We start from the raw sequence: 22,378 nt of genomic DNA, 5'->3' as shown, positions 1-22,378 counted from the left end.
TCTATTTATTTATGAAATAAACGGGGAGTTCCAACTCCCGCCCTCTTAAATTAGATTTTATCCTCGAAATCATTCCTTACCATTCCTTACACGCTCTACCACTTTAGTAACATGGTCACCATCTTGGGCACACCCTAGCCTTCCCAGGGTAGCCGTGCCCAATCTTCGTAAAGCCCTATTATCTGTGAGTGAACGAATTCCTCGCAACAAGTTAACATCTACACCATCTAGAAATCAGTTGTCTTGAGATGGTCTGAGTCCCAGACAGACTACTCATACCGAATCATTATCGTTCAGACCAGTCCGCTTATTCCCTCAACTGACTACTCAACTTCTGATAACACGAGGCTCCCACTAGGATACTGAAACCATAGACCCAATTATCCCCGCAGGTCATTTAGCGTAACCCAAGCCATCTATTATTCCGTCCAAACTTGCAACCCTAAACACAAATACTAATATTGCCAATCGTTGAAATTGTCCGAACATTGAACTACCTGAAGCACTATATTGCCACTTGGCAGTTTCCCAACATCTACCGAGACCTATCTGGTCTCAATTTGTTCACCAATCCTCTAAAATACCACGTTCCATCCCGGCTGCGGAGGCAAAGGACTCCCACATAGTTGCCTCACAGGACTTCTGAACAAAATCCTTCTCTGGAACTAGTTGGATCTAGTTATCATGTCATTGTGACTCTAATAACTTTTTGATCTAACCGATTGGTTCCATTCGTCGAATCCTGACATCACCAAAACCCAAGGCTAAAAGTGATTGTTATATGACCATTGGTAGCCTTATGTCATGAATGGCCTTAAGCAGTCCATTGGTTCCATGCTCTCATAGTTGTAATGGCGCTTCTATAGTCTTATCATTGGCTTAACCAGGTCTAATCCGTCTAGGTAATTCTGAAATCCAATCCTTGGATTTCCATATCCTCACTGCTACACCCAAACTGGTTGGTACTACTGTTCCTTCCGCGTCCTAACAATGCACTCACACTATCTACCAACCTACTGAATGCTACGGCTACACCCGTATACTTAGAACACTCTATCACTATCTGGTTTCTAGTGAATGCTATAGCTACACCCGTAGAATTACAACACTCTAATACTATCTAGTTGGTAGTGAAAGTTACGACTACACCCGCCGACTTACAACACTCTAACACTATCTGGCTACTAGTGAATGTTATGGCTATACCCGTCGACTTACAACACTCTAATACTATCTGGCTACTAGTGAATGCTACGGCTACACCCACAGACGTACAACACTCTAACTCCATCTGGCTGCTAGTGAATGCAACGGCTACACCCGTAAACTTACAACACTCTAACACTATCTGGCGACTAGTGAATGCTACGGCTACCACCGCAGACTTACAACACTCTAACACCATATGGCTCCTAGTGAATGCTACAGCTATACCCACATACTTACAACACTCTAATACTATTTGGCTGCTAGTGAATGCTACAGCTACACTCGCAGACTTACAACACTCTAACACTATCTGGCTGCTAGTGAATACTACGACTACACCCACAGACTTACAACAGTTTCCATACTCGGTCGAGCGTGCACTCGACCTAACACATAACTGAACTTGAATCCTAACTGGAGCTCTACCCTGGTTCCTGAAACCTGTTGTTTGAGAGTCTCGTAGGTTGACTGCCACTTAGGCCTCCAACAAAAGGCCACCGATGTCTTGGTCAGTCGGGTCAAAGGAACCGCAATATCAGAGAAGTCCCATATAAATCTCTGGTAATAACCCGCTAGACCCAAGAAACTCCGAATCTTAGTTGGAGACCTCAGAATTTTCTACTGCATCACGACCTCTATCTTACCATGATCAACCAGAACTCACATTTGGAGAGCTTTACAAAAAGTCTCTCCCCACATGTACAGTAACACTGAACTCTAACCGAACACAGTCTATGCAAAAATACAATTCTCTTGATCATGCAATGACGAACCACTTATGCATCTAACACCCATAATTGTCATCACCGTCTTCATGCTACCGGCGCTTCCTTACCAATAGTAGTGCCTTGAACTCCAAATTTCATCCATAGACCATTGTCAACACACCTGGACAATGATAGAACCCCTGATCACTGACTTCACTGGAGAACTATCACTCTAACCCTAACTGAGTATCCTCTAAATAATACTGCTGCACAGATCCGAACTAGATCCGGAATGATAACGACACACGCAGAACCCACTCCGCAAGGTACGTCCCTCTGTGGGTTCATCAAGGACCTTTCGGCATCCAAGATGGCATATATGATCATTGATAGCCCCAAAACTAGCAGAAAAACCACCCGAGATCTAACTTATCCAAACTCACACACAATCCTAAAGTGGTATGTATCCCCAACATTCATCTATCAATAGAAGAACATGACATACTCACAACATATGGAGGAATACTGATCAACTTCAACTGACATGATCAACCCTGCCACACCTATAGCAGCCTACACCCTTGGAGTGACAAACTCCATTATGCACTTTCTCGTACGTACTGCACTGACTGCTGCCGTATTGGACTTTCACCCGATGATTAGAAGTCATGGGTCCCTTCCCGGGATCCTCTACTATATGCACCTGGCACAAACCTCACTTCTCAAATTGCTCCCAATCGATCTCGCATCTGCAACCTCATGGAAATCATATCCTTCAGGGTCTGACACCCTGAGACGCTCACTAGCTCACTTGCCAATGTGTAAGCTACAACAACTGGAACATCCTCTATCCCCAAAGTAGGTCACAAACTCTTCCTTGAAGCTTCTCATATTCTCCATGACTCTCACCAATTCGAGGATGGATCCTATGCTTTCAGTTGTACGGGCCTAATACTACCTTCCACACCTATCCATACTCTCCTTAACAATCCTCCCAAATCCTCCAAGTCACATCCTCAAACTGGAACACCGAAGTCTCACTGAGCCTCACTACTAACCCACTGAAACATATCCTAGGCTTTCCTAGGTTCCCGAACTCATCAAGTCCTAAAATGCAAAAAGATTCCAACAATGTCAACTTGCTACCTCATGAATATAGCTAACTCACATTACTAAGAGTCCCATAAGTCACAAAGCAAGCATCATTAAGATAATGGAAAATCTAACCTTCATATTCCAATCAACCCATTCTATCCTTTACTCAGGAATCTATACATGCAATTTAAAGGCTAATACAATAAGTGATAATCTAAACATGCTATCCTATCATTGACTGATCAGTATTGTCATGCAGCTCATTAAGCACATACAACAAGCATATAAGGCATCTTCCTAGATCCTTATCCATAATCTAGCATGTAGTTCTCATACAATTACAGTAGGCATATAAGGCATCCTTCCTAGATCCTCAGCTCTAATATAGCATGCAGTTCTCATAATCATACCATATCATAACATGTATGGGTATCTTAGGCGAAAATTTACTTGAGCTCGGCTGATTGCACACATCACACACCTTGTTCTTTTCAAAGTTGTTCTCTGTTTTCAAACTTCTTTTTATAAAATGATTTTACTTTTAAAATTTTTTCATACTAAGTCCTTAGTGTGAGTCCAGACACACCCGAAGATATGTCTGAATCCCTCAAACCAAGGCTCTGATACAAACTTGTAACATCCCAAAATTCAAGGCCAAAATTTTCAATTTTTAAATAAGTTATTATAAAACCAACAGTATAAGAAACATCCATAATATCATGTCATGTCAAAACCGAAGTCGAAATAATCAAAACATGTTATCATAAACAATATCAGAATGTAATGCCAAATATCTCATGGACAGAAAAACCATAGTGTGATGCGCTGCGATTGAGCCGGCTCCTTTCCTTTGAAAACGAAGTACCTAAAACCAAAACTGAAAACTATAAGCAAGATACTTAGTGAGTTCCCCCATCACACCACATGAAATACAATCATATAGCATATATACCGTTGGGAAATTCTAGGATTCCCGACCAATGCATGTCAAGCCATTCTAAGGTGCCGACCTACCCATGTCTGGCCATTCTACGGTGCCTTCCTACCCTTCGGTCTATATCACCCTGTCAGGTGGATTATTTCACCCCGTACTACTATCACATAATAGCATATCATAAACATGCTTTCAGACATATCTGGATGTCCGTCCTACCCTTCGGTCCTAATGACCAAATCGGGGGACTATTCCCATCCTACTACCACTATCACATAGAACATATCATACTGGCACAGAGAACGCATCAAATAATAGCAAACCATATAATTATCACAAAGACAATAATCTCAGGTGTAACCAACTAACAGTGGGTCAGCCTTGCTTCCTTAGACCCACTTCTACTGAAGGGTAACTCACCTCACACTGCTAAAGTATTGTAGACATAACCCCCAACTATTGGATGACAGATTCCCGAACTGTCAATATCAAAACATCACCCAATTAATAATTGGGTTCCAACACATAACAATAAATACATACTTGGGGCTAAATACTTGATTACACCTAACATAGCTTTATACAAGACCAAGGCTCAATCGAAAGTCCCAAAAGTCAACTATGAGTCAAAGCCGAACATATGGCCCATTTTTCCAAATTGGATCTAAACCTTTACAAGGTATTACCATAAGGCCCAACCATTTAGTCTAGTCCAACATTCAACATTCTAATGGCCCAATATCACATAATGATAAAGGACCAAACTATAGCCCATATATGGCCCATTTTTCCAAATTGGGCCCAATCCCTCATATGGGCCTTACCCTAATCCCGTCAACATATTGTAGTCCATATGATTATTCATGGATGGCGCATTAATAATCCAATCATCAAGGCCCAATAGAAAGGCCTAACAATAAACTCAAGTGAAATTAGGGGTTTCACATGAAATAATGATTAGGGTTAAGTGTCCCTAGTGAACCCATTAAGTCCCACCTAGCCTTAGGTTAATTGCAATTGGTTATTAATTAATATTTTAAGTTCATTAAGTAATACCATTGCGGTACAAATAAGTACCAAAATAAGTTTTCATGGCATTAGGGTTTTCCATACCCTAATTAGGGTTTCCAACCCATATTAGCCCAATAGGTCCAATAACTTGGTCCTTTAACCAATTAGGGTTCATTAGGCCCATTATGATTCCACTAGGCCCATTAAGGTTTCACTAAGCCTATTAGGGCTTCATTGGGAGGATTAGAGTATCAAGCATGTCAACCAAGTCAACACAACAAGGCAACGCACATCCCCACCCGACACGGCGGTCGGTGGTGGCAGCCGATGATGGGAGATACAAGGTTGGTGGCCGAAGGAGAATGAGGGTTGAGAGGATGGCGGCTGTAAACACAACAAGGGTTAGAGTTACATGGTGGGTTATATACCTGATCACCAAATCTAATTTATTGTCATAATGGCATAACCAGTCTCTGCCCATAAAATTCTTTCCAACTATGATCCAAAATTTACCATTTAAACCTTGCCTCCTAAATCCTTTACAAATGTGGTCCGAAATTTACCTTTTGAACCCCAGCCAACCAAAAACCCTTCAACTTAAGTCCTAAAATTAGCATGCAGCCCCTCCTATATAATTTTTTTCAAATAAGGTCCATAATTAACTCTTTAGCCACTGTTTTCATAAATCCTTTCATATTAGGTCTAATACTTACCAAACATCCCCTTATCTTCTAAAATATTTACAAAATAAATCTCGAATCTATACTTTGACCCTCTAATAATCCAACTTATGGTGTTTGGCTTCCCAAAACCAATACCTTGCTATATAATTATAATTTTTGGGCTACAATTCATTCAGTAATTTTGTCTATTTATTTATGAAATAAACGAAATGTTACACACACATACAAACACACACACACACACACTCTCTCTCTCTCTCTCTCTCCCTCTTTCTCTTAAATTGGCATTGGTTTCCACCATTGTGACTATTGTCTATTGTACATACATAAACTCACTCGCTAGCTGTTCCACCTCAATAGCTTGTGCAAACTCCACTCGAAACCATGTCATAAAATCTGACCAGGTTATGGCTTCAATGGTCTGGGCTCCCAGAGTTTACCCAACCTCTTACCACAATTCACGGGCATGCTCCCTCAAATATCCGATAGTGAACCTCACCTTCGACCTCTAGGAGCAGAAGCTCGTCATCTAGGCACACTCAATATCTCCAATTCTACACCTAGACGCAATAGGGTCTTTCACTCCAAAGAATTTTGGTACCTCGCATCTCCTAAAGTCATCGAATTAGGCTCCATGCTAACTACAAGTTAGATCGACATTGAATATCCAAAGGCAACCCTCCATCAATTCCGTGACACCTTCCTAGATCGACCTAAACAACAATTGGGTCGCCTCAAGGATGCCTCTAGTAACCTCTGACGTAATAAACTCGCATAGTCCCTCATCAATTGGTTTGTCACCTGAACCCGAACCAGATTTCGATCCAGATCCTCCTGTCCCACCATGTGTCATCATCTTGCTGAAACATAACATCCAAACAATCAGTAAACATACAAAAAGGCTCACACTCTCGAGCTTCCTAAGTTTATCGTGGTCTTCATTGTCTTGGGTATAGATCTTGTGCATCCAGTAGTACGGGCTTGTTAAGTATTTGAGATATTGAAACTCATTTGGAATTTTTGGTTATTTCGGGAAGCCTTTTTAGGGTTTTATATTTTGGTAAATGTTTTATTTTCCATATTAAATAATCATTAGGTTAGCTTGTGGTGTAAAATTTTTCCCATAAAAGGGTTCTTTGTACATTCAAATCCAAATTATTGAGAATAAAAAACATTGTCAGATTACTTGCACATTATGGTGATTGATTCGTGATTGTTTGTCAGGTTCATCATTTGTCATCTTGTCTTTATTCCTAACAAGTGGTATCAGAGCGGGTTCTTGTAGATCTCAGCAATTATTTCAAGAATCGATCAAATATGGCAAATAAATTTCATGAATCTCACTTTGTTCTTCAAGTTTTGTAATTTTTATGAAAATAAAAATTGAAATATCTCTTAGTATTGCAAAACCCATTTCAGATCTATTATCTTTTAGACATTCTATCATCTGATTTTTCTTAATTTGTGTCTTAGAAGAGAAATAGAAAAAGAAAATTTTGTTTTATTCTTATATTCGTGTTCATATCTGTTATCTCTCTCTAAAAATCATCTCAGATCTATTTTCTCTCTCTATAAAATCTTATCAGATCTACTTTCTCACTCCTCAAGTTCAGTTTCTTCTTGAAGATCTAACAGATGAAATGTATTTATTGTTTGACTGCATTTTAGAACTTGGATTAAAGGTTACTAAACCAATATATGGTTTTAACAAAATAAATATGTGGCATACTCTTGGTCAATCCACATTGAAGAACACTATTGAGTTGTATAATCTTTTTTTAATAAGAAAATATATGGAGATACATATATTGATCGTTTTCATTTATTTGATACTCGCGATTGGCACCCTAGAACACTACTTGGTTTATGAGGGGATCTTTTGGAGGTGATGGAGGCTAAGGGTGGTTGAAAACCTTGCCACCATATTCCCTATATAGGTGCCAAATCCTGAAACTTAGGTTTTATGCACAATACGGCGTCGCGTCGCGGTCTCATTAAACATTCCTATTATGGTGACATGTCACCACCATGCCGAGGCAACCCATGCATTACTCTGTGGATAAACAAAACTCCTAAATACACAAACTATGCATAAAAGATTTTTCAACAATAATACCTATAAATTCAGATGTTACAATTTTAATTAAATGTTTAAACCACATCTAGCATATAATTTCCTAGTTCTACCTTATACTCCACACTTCATACATACAATCACCTCATTGTATATATGAATAAAAATAAACCGAGTCCAGTGAGACAGTAGTGGCGAGACCGAGTTTGTTTGTTGGTGGGAATTTGTTGATACGATTAGTTGAATCTATTGTAGTCTGAACATCTTCATTGATAATATCAGACACTTGGCATTAAAATTGTGGCAAACACTACATTTATGAACGAATGTAATAGCAATTCATAAATGTAGACATGTATCTTTAATGTGAAGGACTGTTCATGTACTTCTAATTATGGGAGGCCCAAGCACGATGTAATAAAGGAATGTGTCGTGTATATATGAATGACGCTCCACATTGGACCAATCAATGTAATTTTTCGCAAAGTAAAATTGATTTTGATTGGATTTGATCAAACAATCTTCTAGTCTCTTAGATACTTTATTCCAATATTTAAACTATTAATCCATGATAGTTATAATTAATTTTAAACAATCAGTGTAATCAAAATTTTTGTTTTAGAAAAGATGAATTAACACTTGAAAATTATGGTAAATTTTTTTTTCCGTACACAACAATTTATGTTTTATAGAGTTGTACAATATAACATTTTAAAGAATAAATTATTGTGTATAAATCAACTCTCATAAAAATATATTCTTTGCTTTAAAAAAAAAACTATGATATTACAATAAGAAGTCGTGAATCAAGTTTAAATTCAACATCAATGTTTGATCGTTTACCGTACTTAAGTCCAGCTTCGAGATGACAATAACACAACTAGAGGTCTTTGTCATCGAATACCTTCAAATATTTTGTAAACAAAAAACTACAGTTATTTTCAAACTTCAAATTTTGTTTGAAGAAAAACCCTTGTTTGCTCAACATTATATAAAAAACTAATTAACATTAACTTTCTTGTTGAACGAAAATATGCAATCTTGATTACTTGAATTTTCATGAAATAATTTTTTTCTATGAACTATATGATGGGTTTGAACCATAAGAACTTTCCTATGAGCACATACAATCACTAATGTTTGGATCTAGGTTTCTCTAATTGAACATGCAATGTATCCAAGACTTTGATTGATAGATCTAATGAAACAACATTCAAATCATAACATATAAAAACTGATCTAAAGGATTACTTTAAGTTGCTTGCTTGAATCTTCTTGTCCTTGGAGCTTACAGTCAAAATTGACACTCCTCTAATGGCTTACAAACACCAACTAGCAAGAGGATGATAATAGAGAGAGATAGAAGGGTGAGAAATCGGTCAGGGTTTCTTGAAATTCAAGAGTGCCGATTTCCTCAACCCTGTAGGTGTATTTATACTAGTGAGCCTCCTAGGGTTTCACCCTTAAAACCCTAATTGGATAACTTAGGCCCTAAGCAATCCAATATCCTTAATGATAAGCCTTGGACGATTTCTAGGCTCTTCCAAACCCTAAAATCGTCCATCCCTTATCCATAAGAAATCACTGCTCAAAATACAACTATCATACAATTGATAGTTTATGCCCCTTTATTCAATTAATCTTTTTAAGTCACCAAATCAATTCATAATTAATTTATGACGTATATTAATCAAATAACAATATTATTATTCCTTATATTATACCCATAATATATTAACAATACTCTTCTCTCAGTATAAATCATCCTGTCAAGTTGCTATGGTGAAGGCAACCCAAAAAGACCATGCGCAACCGGATCAAATACTTGCCAAATATAGTTGCAGCCTTAGACACTATTCCAACAGTCTCCCTCTTGGATAAGTCTAGTAACTATATATACAATCATAATTTGATTAGCAATCGTAGCTCTCAAAGATGCTATCAAACTCTGATCTTATCAGTCATGTCCTTTAGATAAGGGATCGTAGAGTCCTCTGTTAAAATATTATGGAGACAATTCTATGGAACCAATTGTCCAACAATTCGTTTCTCGGTCTCAGATTTATTTGACATAGAACTTAATCGAACACATCAATTTAGTTCTGACCGGGCCCGACACATAAGTCAAATCAAATCATCGAGTGGCCGAGATATCCCTTTTACCCTCTTATGATAAAAGTAACAGATAAACTTCGACTTATATGCATTTACTTATTCATTAATCAATTATACACAACAATGCGTTTTATAACATCAATTTACTGATGTCGTTTCGCATTATCAATGTACAACCAATTAAAAAATAACAAACCATATATCTAGGTTTTAAGACCATATGATATTATCGTCTTGCGATCAACCTTTGCGTGAAATTCCATCAGGTGATTCAAGCAAGCGCGGGTTTGTTCCAATGCTCAAAACAGGTTCATAAGCACTCATGAATGTTCCAACAAAATTTTGCTATGTCTAATACCATTTAGACAATCTACACACCAATTCATGGCAATATTCATTCATACCTACTTCCAACATATGAACGATTGTGGATTGTTTGAATAATTCGATTATTCTAAATAAACTCAATTATTCTGGAAGTCAAAACATGCAAAGTGAAACAATAGTTAGACATTTAACATAAGACAGTAACTTTACTTATAAACAATACTCCTTTATTTATTCATCAAATGTTAAATTACATTTATCTATTAAAAGTTTATAAAATTATCTAATCTAATCTAATATCATCTCTGAGTCCAATACTCCTAGCATGCTGCAAATGCTTAACCCTACTCAGTCCCTTCGTAAGCGGATCTACTGGGTTATCTTATGATGATATCCTCCTGACCACGAGGTGTCCTTCTTCTACTCGATGTCTAATGAAATTATATTCTCTGTCGATATGACGAGATCTGCCATGATCCCTTGGTTCCTTGGTCAAGGCAACTGCTACTTCATTATCACAAAAAATTTCCATAGGCACCTTTATGGCAGGCACAACTCCAAGATCACCAATGAAGTTCTTCAACCATATTGCCTCCTTCGACGCTTCGCTCGCTGCAATGTACTCTGATTCACACGTTGAATCAGCTACAGTTTCCAGCTTGGAACTCTTCCAAGTTACTGCTCCTCCATTAAGGGTAAACACCCAACCCGACTGCAAACGGAAGTTGTCCCTATCGGTATGAAAGCTGGCGTCACTATACCTTCACACCTTCAAGTCATCACTCCCCCCGAGGAACAAAAACCATTCCTTGGTCCTCCGAAGGTACTTAAGGATATTCTTGACCGTAATCCAATGGGCTCTGCTAGGGTTTCGTTGATATCTACTAACCATGCTCAAAGAAAAGGCTACATCAGGGCGATTACAAGTCATAGCATACATGATTGAGCCAACTGTGGAAGCGTATGGTACTCGGATCATTTCTGCTATTTCGGCTTCGGTACTCGAACTTTGAGTCTTACTCAACTTGGCATTACTTTGTATCGGTATTTCTCGTTTCATCGAATTTTCCATACTAAAACGTTTTAGTACTTTATCCATCTAAGTGTTCTGACTAAGTCCTATTAGTCTCTTACTTCGTTTTCTCACTATCTTTATACCCAAGATATAGGAAGCCTATCCGATGTCCTTCATAGCGAAGCAGTTCCCGAGCCAGGACTTAACCTCCTGCAGTGTCGGGATGTCGTTTCCTATGAGCAGTATGTCATTGAAATACAAAACGAGAAAGCTAACTACACTCCCACTGGCCTTGAAATATACACAAGACTCATCTTTGCTTCGTACAAATCCAAACTCTTTGACTTTCTCATCAAAGAAAAGATTCCATCTGCAAGACGCTTGCTTAAGTCAATAAATGGATTTCTCAAGTTTACACACTCTATTGGGATGCTTCGGATCAACAAAACCCTCCGGCTGAGGCATGTAAAAATCCTCAGCCAACTTCCCATTAAGGAAAGTGTTCTTGACATCCATTTGCCAAATCTCATAATCATGAAATGCGGCAATAGCTAGCATCACCCTAATAGACTTTATCTTCGCAACTGGTGAGAAGGTCTCATCATAGTCAACTCCAGGAGTTTGAGTAAAGCTCTTCGCAACCAATCACGCCTTATATGTGTGTACATTCCCATCCACATCGATCTTCTTCTTGAAGATCCATTTGCACCCAACGGTCTTACGTCCGGGCACATTATCAACCAAATTCCAAACTTGGTTGCCATACATGGATTGTATCTCATTGTGCATTGCCTCTTTCCATTTTACAGACTTCGGGCCTGCCATGGCTTCCTTATAGCTATTAGGTTCATCTACATTTATTAGTGTACCATCACTAATATACGTCTCCCCTTCGGTAGTAATATGAAAACCATAAAACTGGGGTTGAACTCTAACTCTTTCGGAACGTCTAAGAGGTAAGGACTGGTCAATAGGTTCAACCGGAGTTTCCTCCTCGGGTTGAGCACTAGCGGTAGAGGTTCCTTCATCAATCGATTCTTGAATCTCTTCAAGCTCTATTTGCCTCCCACTATCTCCTTGGCTTATGAGTTCTCAGTCTTGGAAAACCCCTCTCCTCGCAACGAAGACAAAATTATCACTCGGTCTATAAAAGAGATATCCAAAGGATTTCTGCTGGTAGCCGATGAAAATACATCGCTCAGTACGAGGTTCGAGCTTGTCGTAAGTATCTCGTCTTACGAAAGCCTCGCAACCCCAAACCTTGATATGTACTAATGAGGGAGCCTTCCCTGTCCACATCTCGTGAGGTGTTTTGACAACCTTCTTAGTAGGGACTTGGTTAAGGATATGGGCAGAAGTCTCTAAGGCATACACCCAGAATGAGATAGGTAGTGAAGCACGACTCATAATAGAACGAACCATGTCTAACAAGGTTCGATTACGCCTTTCTGCCACACCATTCAACTGCGGTGTCCCAGGTGGCGTCAATTGCGAAACTATTCCACATTCTTCGATATAGTCGTGGAATTCAAGACTTAGGTACTCTCCTCCTCAATCGGATCAAATCATCTTGATTTTCCTGCCCAATTGAATCTCCACTTCATGTTTGAATTCTTTGAACTTTTCAAATGTTTCTGACTTTTTCTTGATTAAGTAAATATACCCATATCTACTATAATCATCGGTGAAAGTCACATAAAATCGGTTCCCATCCTTTGTGGTAGATCTAAAGGGTCCACATACATCGGTATGTATTAGGTCCAATAAACCCTCACCCTTTTCACATGTGCCAGTGAAGGGCGACTTGGTCATCTTTCCAAGTAAACAAGATTCGCATATGTCATCTTCCCTAAGGTCGAATGACTCTAACACTCCATCCTTTTGGAGTTGGGCTATGCGTTTCTTGTTGACATGTCCAAGACGACAATGCCACAAGGATGCTCTATCCATACTATTGGAAGAATCCATGCATAAAACATCATTTCCTAGGTTATCTACAATCATAACAGTTTCATAAATTCCATTACATGGCATTGCTTCAAAATATAAGACACCATTTAGATAAGCATAAATTGAACCATTCTCATTATTAAAAGAAAATCTAACTCCTTGGCTAAACAAACCGTGAAACGAAATGATGTTTCTTGCCATATCTGGCGAGTAGCAACAATTATTTAAATCTAAACTTAATCCATTACTAAGCATTAAATAATACACTCCAATCTTGGTCACAACCGACGATCTTCTGTTCCCTATGATTAGATTTATTTTTTCACGCTCCACATCCCTATTTCTTCTTAGTCCCTACAATTCATAACAAATGTGGTAACCACACCCGGTATCGAGGACCCAAGAAATAACATGACATGAATCATTAGATTTAGTTGTGTAGGTACCTGCGAAAGACAGCTTGATCTTTCCTTCCCTGATGGCTTGTAGGTATTCTGGGCAGCTTCTCTTCCAATGCCCTATTTTGTGGCAATGGTGGCACTCTGCCTCCTTTGGGTTAGGGTTGGGCTTAGCAGTATCAACTTTGATCCCACTAGAAGAGGAACCATCTCAGGACTTTCCCTTGCGGTAGCTCTTAGATGGAGCCTTCCTCTTCTTGCCCCTTCCCTGCCTAATAGCCAAAACTGGAGCAGCGGGTGGATTGGGAGTTGGTGCAACAGACTTGTCCTTGAGGTTTCTCTCAACAACCCTTAGGAGACCTTGAAGTTTTCTTAGGGTGACCTCCTCGTTGTTCATGTGGTAGGTCATCCTAAATTGGTTGTAACATGGAGGGAAGGAATGAAGTACGATGTCGATAGCCAAGTCTTCCCCAAAGTTGACATTCAGTTTGCGAAGACGATCAACATACCTTTGCATATTTTGCAAGTGTACGGTTAGAGAATCTCCATGTCCCATTTTAGCAGAGATGATGTTAGTGAAGATCTCGTAACATTCCTGCCTCTCGTTTTGATGGTATCTCTCCAATAAGTCTTGATGCATTTCATACGGATACATGTCCTCATAGGACTTTTGGAATTCGGCGTTTATTGTGGCTATCATGATGCAATGAACCATCGTCGCATCACGTTCATGAGTCTCAAAAGCAGTCATTTCAGTCGGAGTAGCAACTTCTGGATTGATCTTCTCGAGCTTCTCGTCAAGGACATACTACTTGTCCTCGTAGCGAGCAATCGTGCGAATGTATCTTATCCATTCGCTAAAGTTCGTTCCATCGAAAGTCACCTTTTGGCAAACGCTCATCAATGTGAATGAGCTACCAACAGCGATGTTCACGTTTGACATCTACAAATAGAAAGGACAAAGATTTATTAGAATTTGAATCCCTAATTATCACCCAATAAGAAAATTAGGGCTACGATCCAACAACATTATTTACATATTAGAAAAAGGATGTTGTAATCCAACATGCAAACAATTTTAAGGTAAGTGAATGACGATTCACTAATTCTCCACCATGAAAACATAAACTTAAGTTTTAAATGTATTGAGAATTTCTAGTTTTCGATGAGATTCATTGAACTTTTCAATGGCATGTTTAAATCTCGATATGCCTCTCTCGTTTGTGACTGGGATGTCGAGGATCACAAAGTGGGTGTGAATAACCATGCAAATCTACACGGTGCCTTCATTGTAACAATCACATATTCGATGTGCCGGTAAACCACACACGGTCCACCGAACTATGATAAACAATGAATCACCCTTTGCCACCTATGCTTAGAACCAATTAGTGTGCCGGTAAACCACACACGCTCCACTAACTTCTTAGCAAGGGTGCAAAGTGTAATTTCATGGGATTGCATCAATTCACTTTTCCTAAGTTAACTAGGATTGGGAATTTGAAAAACATGTAGTTACTTTGTATTTAATATTATACTTTTAACGAGGAGATAGAGTTTCCCTATCCTACCCGTTCGGCTAACGACCCTCCACCGATCAAGCAAGCGGTCGGTGTGAGTGTACACCCATTAAGCGCCATTTTATAGGCAGCAACCTTATACCCACCTTATAGACCGGCTTCGTGAATGAGGCCTACTAACGATAAGACTAGCATTTTAGTTATACATATATATATTAAGCTTGTAATCATATAGATTATAGGGTTGAATTTTAAATTTGTAAAATTCTAGGGTTTGAAATTTAAATTGTCTAAATTCAACTTTTAATCACAAAACTTAAATTTCAAAACTTGAGGACAAGTTTTAAACTTTTCAAAACATAAATGACCAAATAACAAATAATGTAAATCAACCATTTAATCTCATAATTATCCATATTTGATTTATTTAAATGTTTCTTGCAAAACAATTTACCAATTTAATTAAAATAATCAATTAATATCATATAAGTAAATTATTATTCAATTAATAGGTAAATATCTTGAATTATGTCAAGGATATACTCAAATATATGTTAAAATCGGATTTATATTGACCTATTAAGATAAAGACAAGTTTCCATAAGAAAACAGCAAAAAATCCCGAAACTAGCTCCTTCTGACGCACGAACTCGCCGAGTACCACAATGGACTCGCCGAGTTGAGGCCTACTCGCCGAGTTCACTATGGAACTCGCCGAGTTCATCAGGTAGAAGGACAAAAATCGAATTTTGCAATTAACAAGCAATCAACCAATGCATCAATTCAATAGAAACCAATCAAGGCTCTGATACCACTGATGGGTTTGAGCCATAAGAACTATCCTATGAGCACATACAAACCCTAATGTTTGGATCTAGGTTTCTCTAATTGAACATGAAATGTATCCAAGACTTTGATTGATAGATCTAATGAAACAACATTCAAATCATAACATATGAAAACAGATCTAAAGGATTACCTTAAGTTGCTTGCTTGAATCTTCTTGTCCTTGGAACTTAGAGTCACAATTGTCACTCCTCTAATGGCTTACAAACACCAACTAGTAAGAGGGTGATAATAGAGAGAGATACAAGGGTGAGAAATCGGGCAGGGTTTCTTCAAATTCAAGAGTGCCGATTTCCTCAACCCTATGGGTGTATTTACACTAGTGAGCCTCCTAGGGTTTCACCCTTAAAACCCTAATTGGATAACTTAGGCCCTAAGCAATCCAATATCCTTAATGATAAGCCTTGGACGATTTCTAGGCTCTTCCAAACCCTAAAATCGTCCACCCCTTATCCATAAGGAATCACTGCTCAAAATACAACTATCATACAATTGACAGTTTATGCCCTTTTATTCAATTAATCTATTTAAGTCACCAAATCAATTCATAATTTATTTATGACTTACATGAATCAAATAACAATATTATTATTCCTTATATTATACCCATAATATATAAATAATATTTCTTCTCTCATTATAAATCATCTTGTCAAGTTGCTATGGTGAAGGCAACCAAAAAGGACCATGCACAACCGGATCAAATACTTTCCAAATATAGTTGCAGCCTTAAACATTATTCTAACACTATAAGCTTTAGAGCGAATTCCATATCAATATTAATTTTGATCGAAACTTCTTTAGAACCATCAATTTTATTAGAGAACCGTGTTTCTTTAAACTCCTTGAGGAACTCAATCACTGTATTCATTTATTTGATAGCAATATTGACAAGCATAACCTTTTGTTCTAAATTTTTGCAATCCCATATCATCATATATAGTATTTTAGTGAGAGCTATTGGGACCAGAACAAAACTTGAGGTTTTGTGTTTTGATTGCCAAGTGACAATTGATGGAAACCAAAATTAATAATATGTAAAATTTAGCCTTTCCACGACACGTGTCATCTATGGTTCTAAGTATATAATTGTATAGTATAGTATAACTTATATAACGAATAAAATTATTTGTTTATGAGAAAACCAAATTTCATAAGAAGTTCTATTATATATTCTTTATTTAATAGTATTTGATTACTTAACAAATTAGGATACGGATGAAAATAAAATATGATTTATAAATATGATAAAATAAAAAGTATTAACTTAGTTTTATATTTATATCTACTTATAAAAAAACGATGTTGTATAATTACTATAATTTAGGAATAAAAAGACAAATTTGATTTGTTAAATATGTTAGTAATAATACATATAAATAAATGCATAAAAGTCTCCTTAAAAAATTCAATATAAATGTGATTGTCAATTATGTGTAGCTTATAATCAAATCGTATCAAAAACAATATTTATATACAATAATGCATATAAATGTTTTTTTATTGCAAATGTGATTGTCGCCGTATGCCGTCATTGATAATAAGTCCATATAAAAGTATTAAAAATGATATTCATATTTATAACAAGTGTACATAAAAATATTAAAAAATAAGAATGATATGAGACAAATATGGGCATCCTTCGTTACTATAATAAAATTTTAAAAGTAATTTTACTAAATTGTAACATATTTAGTTTATAAATTATGCATATTGTAAATTACAATCCAACAAATAACTATTTAAAAGTCAAAGTTTTTATAAAACATAGAAATGCTATAAATAATACACATATCAGGAACATATCAATTAAATATAATCTTAAACTTGTTTTTAAATAAGTTTTATAACTCAAATAAACTTCTGATATAAGAAAAATGACAGAAGAAAATTTTAATTAAACGTCTAAACTCAAATACAAGGTAGTTTTCGATTTCGACCCTCAAATACACACTTGTATAATTTTCATGTCCTCAACATATCTATAAATAAAAATTAAACACAATGACAACATATGTATAAATAAGAATCAAACACATAAAACTACAGTGAGAAAAGAGGGATGGACTCCATAAAAAGAATAATAGGAAGTCGAATTTTATTGTCGATAGGAACTTGCTGATTTGATTAAATTGCTTGAAGTTTGAACATCTTCAATAATATTACACATGACATTAAAAGTCTGTTGAACATTGGTTTGAAAAACGAATGTGGTAGCCAAATGAAACATAGACGAGTCATGTTTTTTTTTGAAACAACAATGATATAAAAAAGGGAACACCTCAATAGCAAGTAGCTAATAGAGGCCCCAAACCAAGTACATGAAAATAGAGAAGACAGTAAATGAATTACAATTACATCAAATAAAAGATGAGGCACTCCAATCTTCCCAACTACAGAATTCACCTTTGCCCCTATTTTTTATCCAGATAAACACCATGGACTTAATGTTCTCGACAACTTTACGCGGGTTACTGAATTTCGCCTGAAACAACCGTTCATTTTTATGTTTCCAAAGCATCCAAATCAGACCATAGCAGATTGCAATTAATCGCTTTCGTTTTTTGTATTGTTTCCCGATTTAGCCGCAAATTCCACAATATCCACCACTTCATTTACTTCACTCAAATTAATCCCACAGCACCTGAAAATCATCTCTTGCACCATTACCGCAAATGGGCAGCTAATGATAATGTGGTTGGCACATTCAGGCCCGTCAATGCATGAACCACATATGGGCGAGTCTAGATTAATGCCTCTGTGAGATAGTGCCACAGTAGAAGGAATCCGTCCTTGCATAGCTCTCCACACAAAGCAAGTTACCTTTGTGGTGACAAGCTTACTCCATTTGATCATCGCCCGTTGATTGTTGACGGGTAGCGTTTGATCAATCCTTTGCCTTAGCATGTGTGACAACCCGAAAAACTTCTCGTATACACTCCAACACATGGAGTGTGCGGCTACACACTTGAGTGTGCGGCCACACACTCTTGTTTGCGGCCTCACACCATTCCCAACCGCACACTCCACCTATATATGCCACACTTGAATCATTTTTGAACAATTCCTTCATTTCTTCAAGCATAGAACACGAAATCCTCTCAAGTATCATCCATTCTCCTTGAAGATATTCATAAAAAGGTACCAAGAACACCATGAACACCAAGAACACCATCTGGCCGCACACATGGCAGCACACACCATCTGGTAGCACACATGGCCGCATACAGGACCGCACACATGTGCTGGCAGCACACCTGGCTGCACACCTGGCCGCACACACACTTATAGTGTGTATTTTGGCCATACACCCTCTTGTATAGGCTTATAAACCCTCATACAATCATATATGATAATAACACTTCATTATAAGTGTTTACTAGTCCCTATGATGGTCCCAAAATCATCAATTAGTTGTTCATAACACTAATTATATCCATACATGTGCCAGTATGCTAAATAGGCTTCGCGTGTGTACTCAAGTCACCACTTGACAGCTAGCATCAAATCCAACTTTGTCATCAGAACCACTCACTACATGTGAGTTTATACCCCTTTAATTAACCTTTGAAATACTTTTAAATGTTTTAAGTACTTTTATGGGGGGGGGGGATACAAGTTGAATACTTATAGTTATTACATGAATCACATGTGATTAATAACTATAAAACCAATGCTTTCATCACTGTTTCAAAATGTTTATCAAACTTTTTTACTTCAAAATGTTATACAAACTCTTTTACTTATCAAATACTTTTATTTAAACTCTATTATACTTCTTATAAATTGCATGTCCATATATGTATACATATATAAGAAATGTTTAAAAGACTTAGGAAGGCCATCCGCCCTATTTCCTTTTCCTCGATTTGGATGTGGTTTGGTGGGATGTTGGGTAGCCGTCTGAGGGTCGTTTCAATATTAATTATATACCATGTGTGCAAATATAGACATAAAAGTACTTCCATTATTCATGCGTATCAGTTACATCATTAGTAAGTTACCATCGGGGTAACACAGGATTACATTTACGTTGTTGCTAGATCAATGAGTCAGTTCATTCATGAGTCATATACATTATATTACTGTGAGAACATATACAACCATACTAGAGCAGAACATATATAACTATACTAGAGCAGAACATATACAACTATACTAGAGAAGAACACATACAAGTATACTAGAGAGGAACATATACAACTATACTAGGATGAGAACATATACAATGATACTAGAACAAGTAACATTACATTACCTATACGTGAATACGTTTACAATTGTGATCCACTGTATCAGGCATGCCTTAAATGTCATGACCCGAGTTGTTGTTGGATATAGTGTCTAAGTCCATAACTTTATTTGGTATGAACTTGACCCGACCCGACATGGTCCATTTGGGTTGCATGGCATTGCAATACTTGGATAAACTAAATGAGAGAATAAGGTACTTATGATTATTAATATGTTATAAGTTCTAATATATTAATAATAGTTTTACTTAATTAGTATTTGATCAAGTATTAATCTAGTATTATTTTGGTGATCAAAGTGAAACTAATTAAATATGTAAGGGTTGATTATGACAATCATAAATTCTTTTATGGTGGATTAATGATCCATGGTTTATGGGTTATGGATGTAACCATTTGGAGCTCCATGGATAGTCCATGGGAGTTACAAACCCATGGGTCATGAGAAATGAAAAGTCATGATAATTATGGGTCTTCTTAATGAAACCCTAATTGTGACACCACTATAAAAGGAACCCTTTGGCTAGTAAAATTGGACCTAAGAGGTTACTAGAGAGGGCATAACCGATTTTGAGTGCAACAAGTATTCTCTCAAGTTATTCCAAGTTTTGTGGTGTTGTGTGAAGCACTTGAGGCACAACATTTGGGGTGCTAGGCTCACAAAGTCTTGAAGGAATCCAAGCAACAACAAGGTATGTATTTCTACTAGTTCTATGTTTTATGTAATCCCCATGCCATGCTAGTTAAGAAATAACATTGAAAAGAAATTTGCATGTATATAGAGAAAACATAGATTCAAGTTTATTAGGGTTGCATGTACACTTAGGAAGTGTTAGAATGCTCAAAACCCATCAGTGGTATTAGAGCCTAGGATTGTTTTCTGTATACTTGATGCAAAACTGCTTGAAAAACAAAAATTCTGCATTCTGACAACTGTACTCTCCGAGTCCATGGAGAGGACTCGTCGAGTCCATGAACAAATTCATCCTACTCGCCGAGTAGGATAATGCACTCGCCGAGTAGGATCGAGCTGGGCAGATTTTTCGAGTTTTTGTTGCTGGAAATGGATTAGAATCATTATCCCAATCTGTTTTGGACTTGTAAAATCTGTTTTTCAAAATGATAATGATTATGTTAATCCATTTTACACAACTTTTAACAATTTCAAAGTATTATATATGTTTATATGGTTTCTTGAAATTGCTTGACATGAATTTGTGTTCTTATGAGTTTTAGAAGATCATAGGAATTATATGTAACCACCATGTGTGTTTAATTCTTGATCTTAATTGTATTGATGGTGTCCATAACTTGTCCTCAAGTTATGGATAACCAAAGGTCACTTCTTTAATTTGTGTTTATAGAACTAAGGAGGTTTCATAAAATGATGAGTCTTCATTTTTATGAACCAATAAAACTCATAAGTTACAAAATTGAAGAGACTTGGAATAGTTTCAATTCTTGCCCTCAAGATTTGGAATTTGAAAAGTCTTACACTTTAATTCCAAACTATACCTTAGATTTTTAAAAGGTTTAAACATCAACCCTTATACTATTATTATAATTTTATTATATAGATATGTATAAGAATATGTCGTTCTTACCGTTAGTAGGCCTCATTCACGAAGCCGGTCTATAAGGTGGGTATAAGGTTGTTGCCTATAAAATGGTGACTTAATGGGTGTCCACTCTCAACCACCGCTTCCTTGATTGGTGGAGGGTCGTTAGCCGAACGTGTAGGATACGACTTTAGGAAAATGTGAAATTGGTGCTAGCCCATAAAATTACACTTTGTACCTTACCAAGTCGTTAGTGGAGCGTGCGTGGTTAACCGGCATACTAACATGGACTAGTAAGAGTGGCAAAGGGTAACTTGACTTTATTATAGATCGGTGGAGCGTGTGTGGTTAACCGGCACATCGATTAGGTAATATTGTTAAGGGTACCAAGTCAATTTGTATGGTTATTCACACCTTGTTTGTGATCCTCGGCATCCCAGTCACAAACTTGAGAGGGCACATTCGAGATTCAAACATGCCATTGAAAAGTTCAATGTATCTCAAAAGATCTAGGAGTTTCAAAAACCAATAAAACCTAATAATAAAATATTTCGTTCTTATGGTGGAAATTGGTAAATCGTCATTTACCTGCCTTCAAATATTTTATAGTGTGGATTACGGCATCCCTCTTCCACCAGTTTGTTGGATCCTAGCCTTAATATCTCTTTTGGGTGACTTATTA

At 37.1% G+C, this 22,378-nt stretch overlaps 1 protein-coding gene across 1 annotated transcript in view; it reads right to left on the bottom strand.

Annotated features, from left to right (window-relative positions):
* Nucleotides 1-5,179: 5,179 nt before the first annotated feature.
* Nucleotides 5,180-22,378, bottom strand: part of LOC145013384 (uncharacterized) — a 48,356-nt gene continuing 31,157 nt past the window's right edge. Inside the window, exons 5-6 of the mRNA XM_078972177.1 lie at nucleotides 6,441-6,499; nucleotides 5,180-5,384 (exon numbers count right to left, since the gene is read on the bottom strand). Of these exons, the coding sequence (XP_078828303.1) occupies nucleotides 5,180-5,384; nucleotides 6,441-6,499 (264 nt within the window). The remainder of the gene's footprint in view (nucleotides 5,385-6,440; nucleotides 6,500-22,378) is intronic.

The sequence above is a fragment of the Lactuca saligna genome, chromosome 1 (genome assembly GCF_052625555.1).
Source record: "Lactuca saligna cultivar CGN05327 chromosome 1, ASM5262555v1, whole genome shotgun sequence".
Lineage (NCBI taxonomy): Eukaryota > Viridiplantae > Streptophyta > Magnoliopsida > Asterales > Asteraceae > Lactuca > Lactuca saligna.
This window is presented reverse-complemented; position numbering and strand designations above follow the sequence as displayed.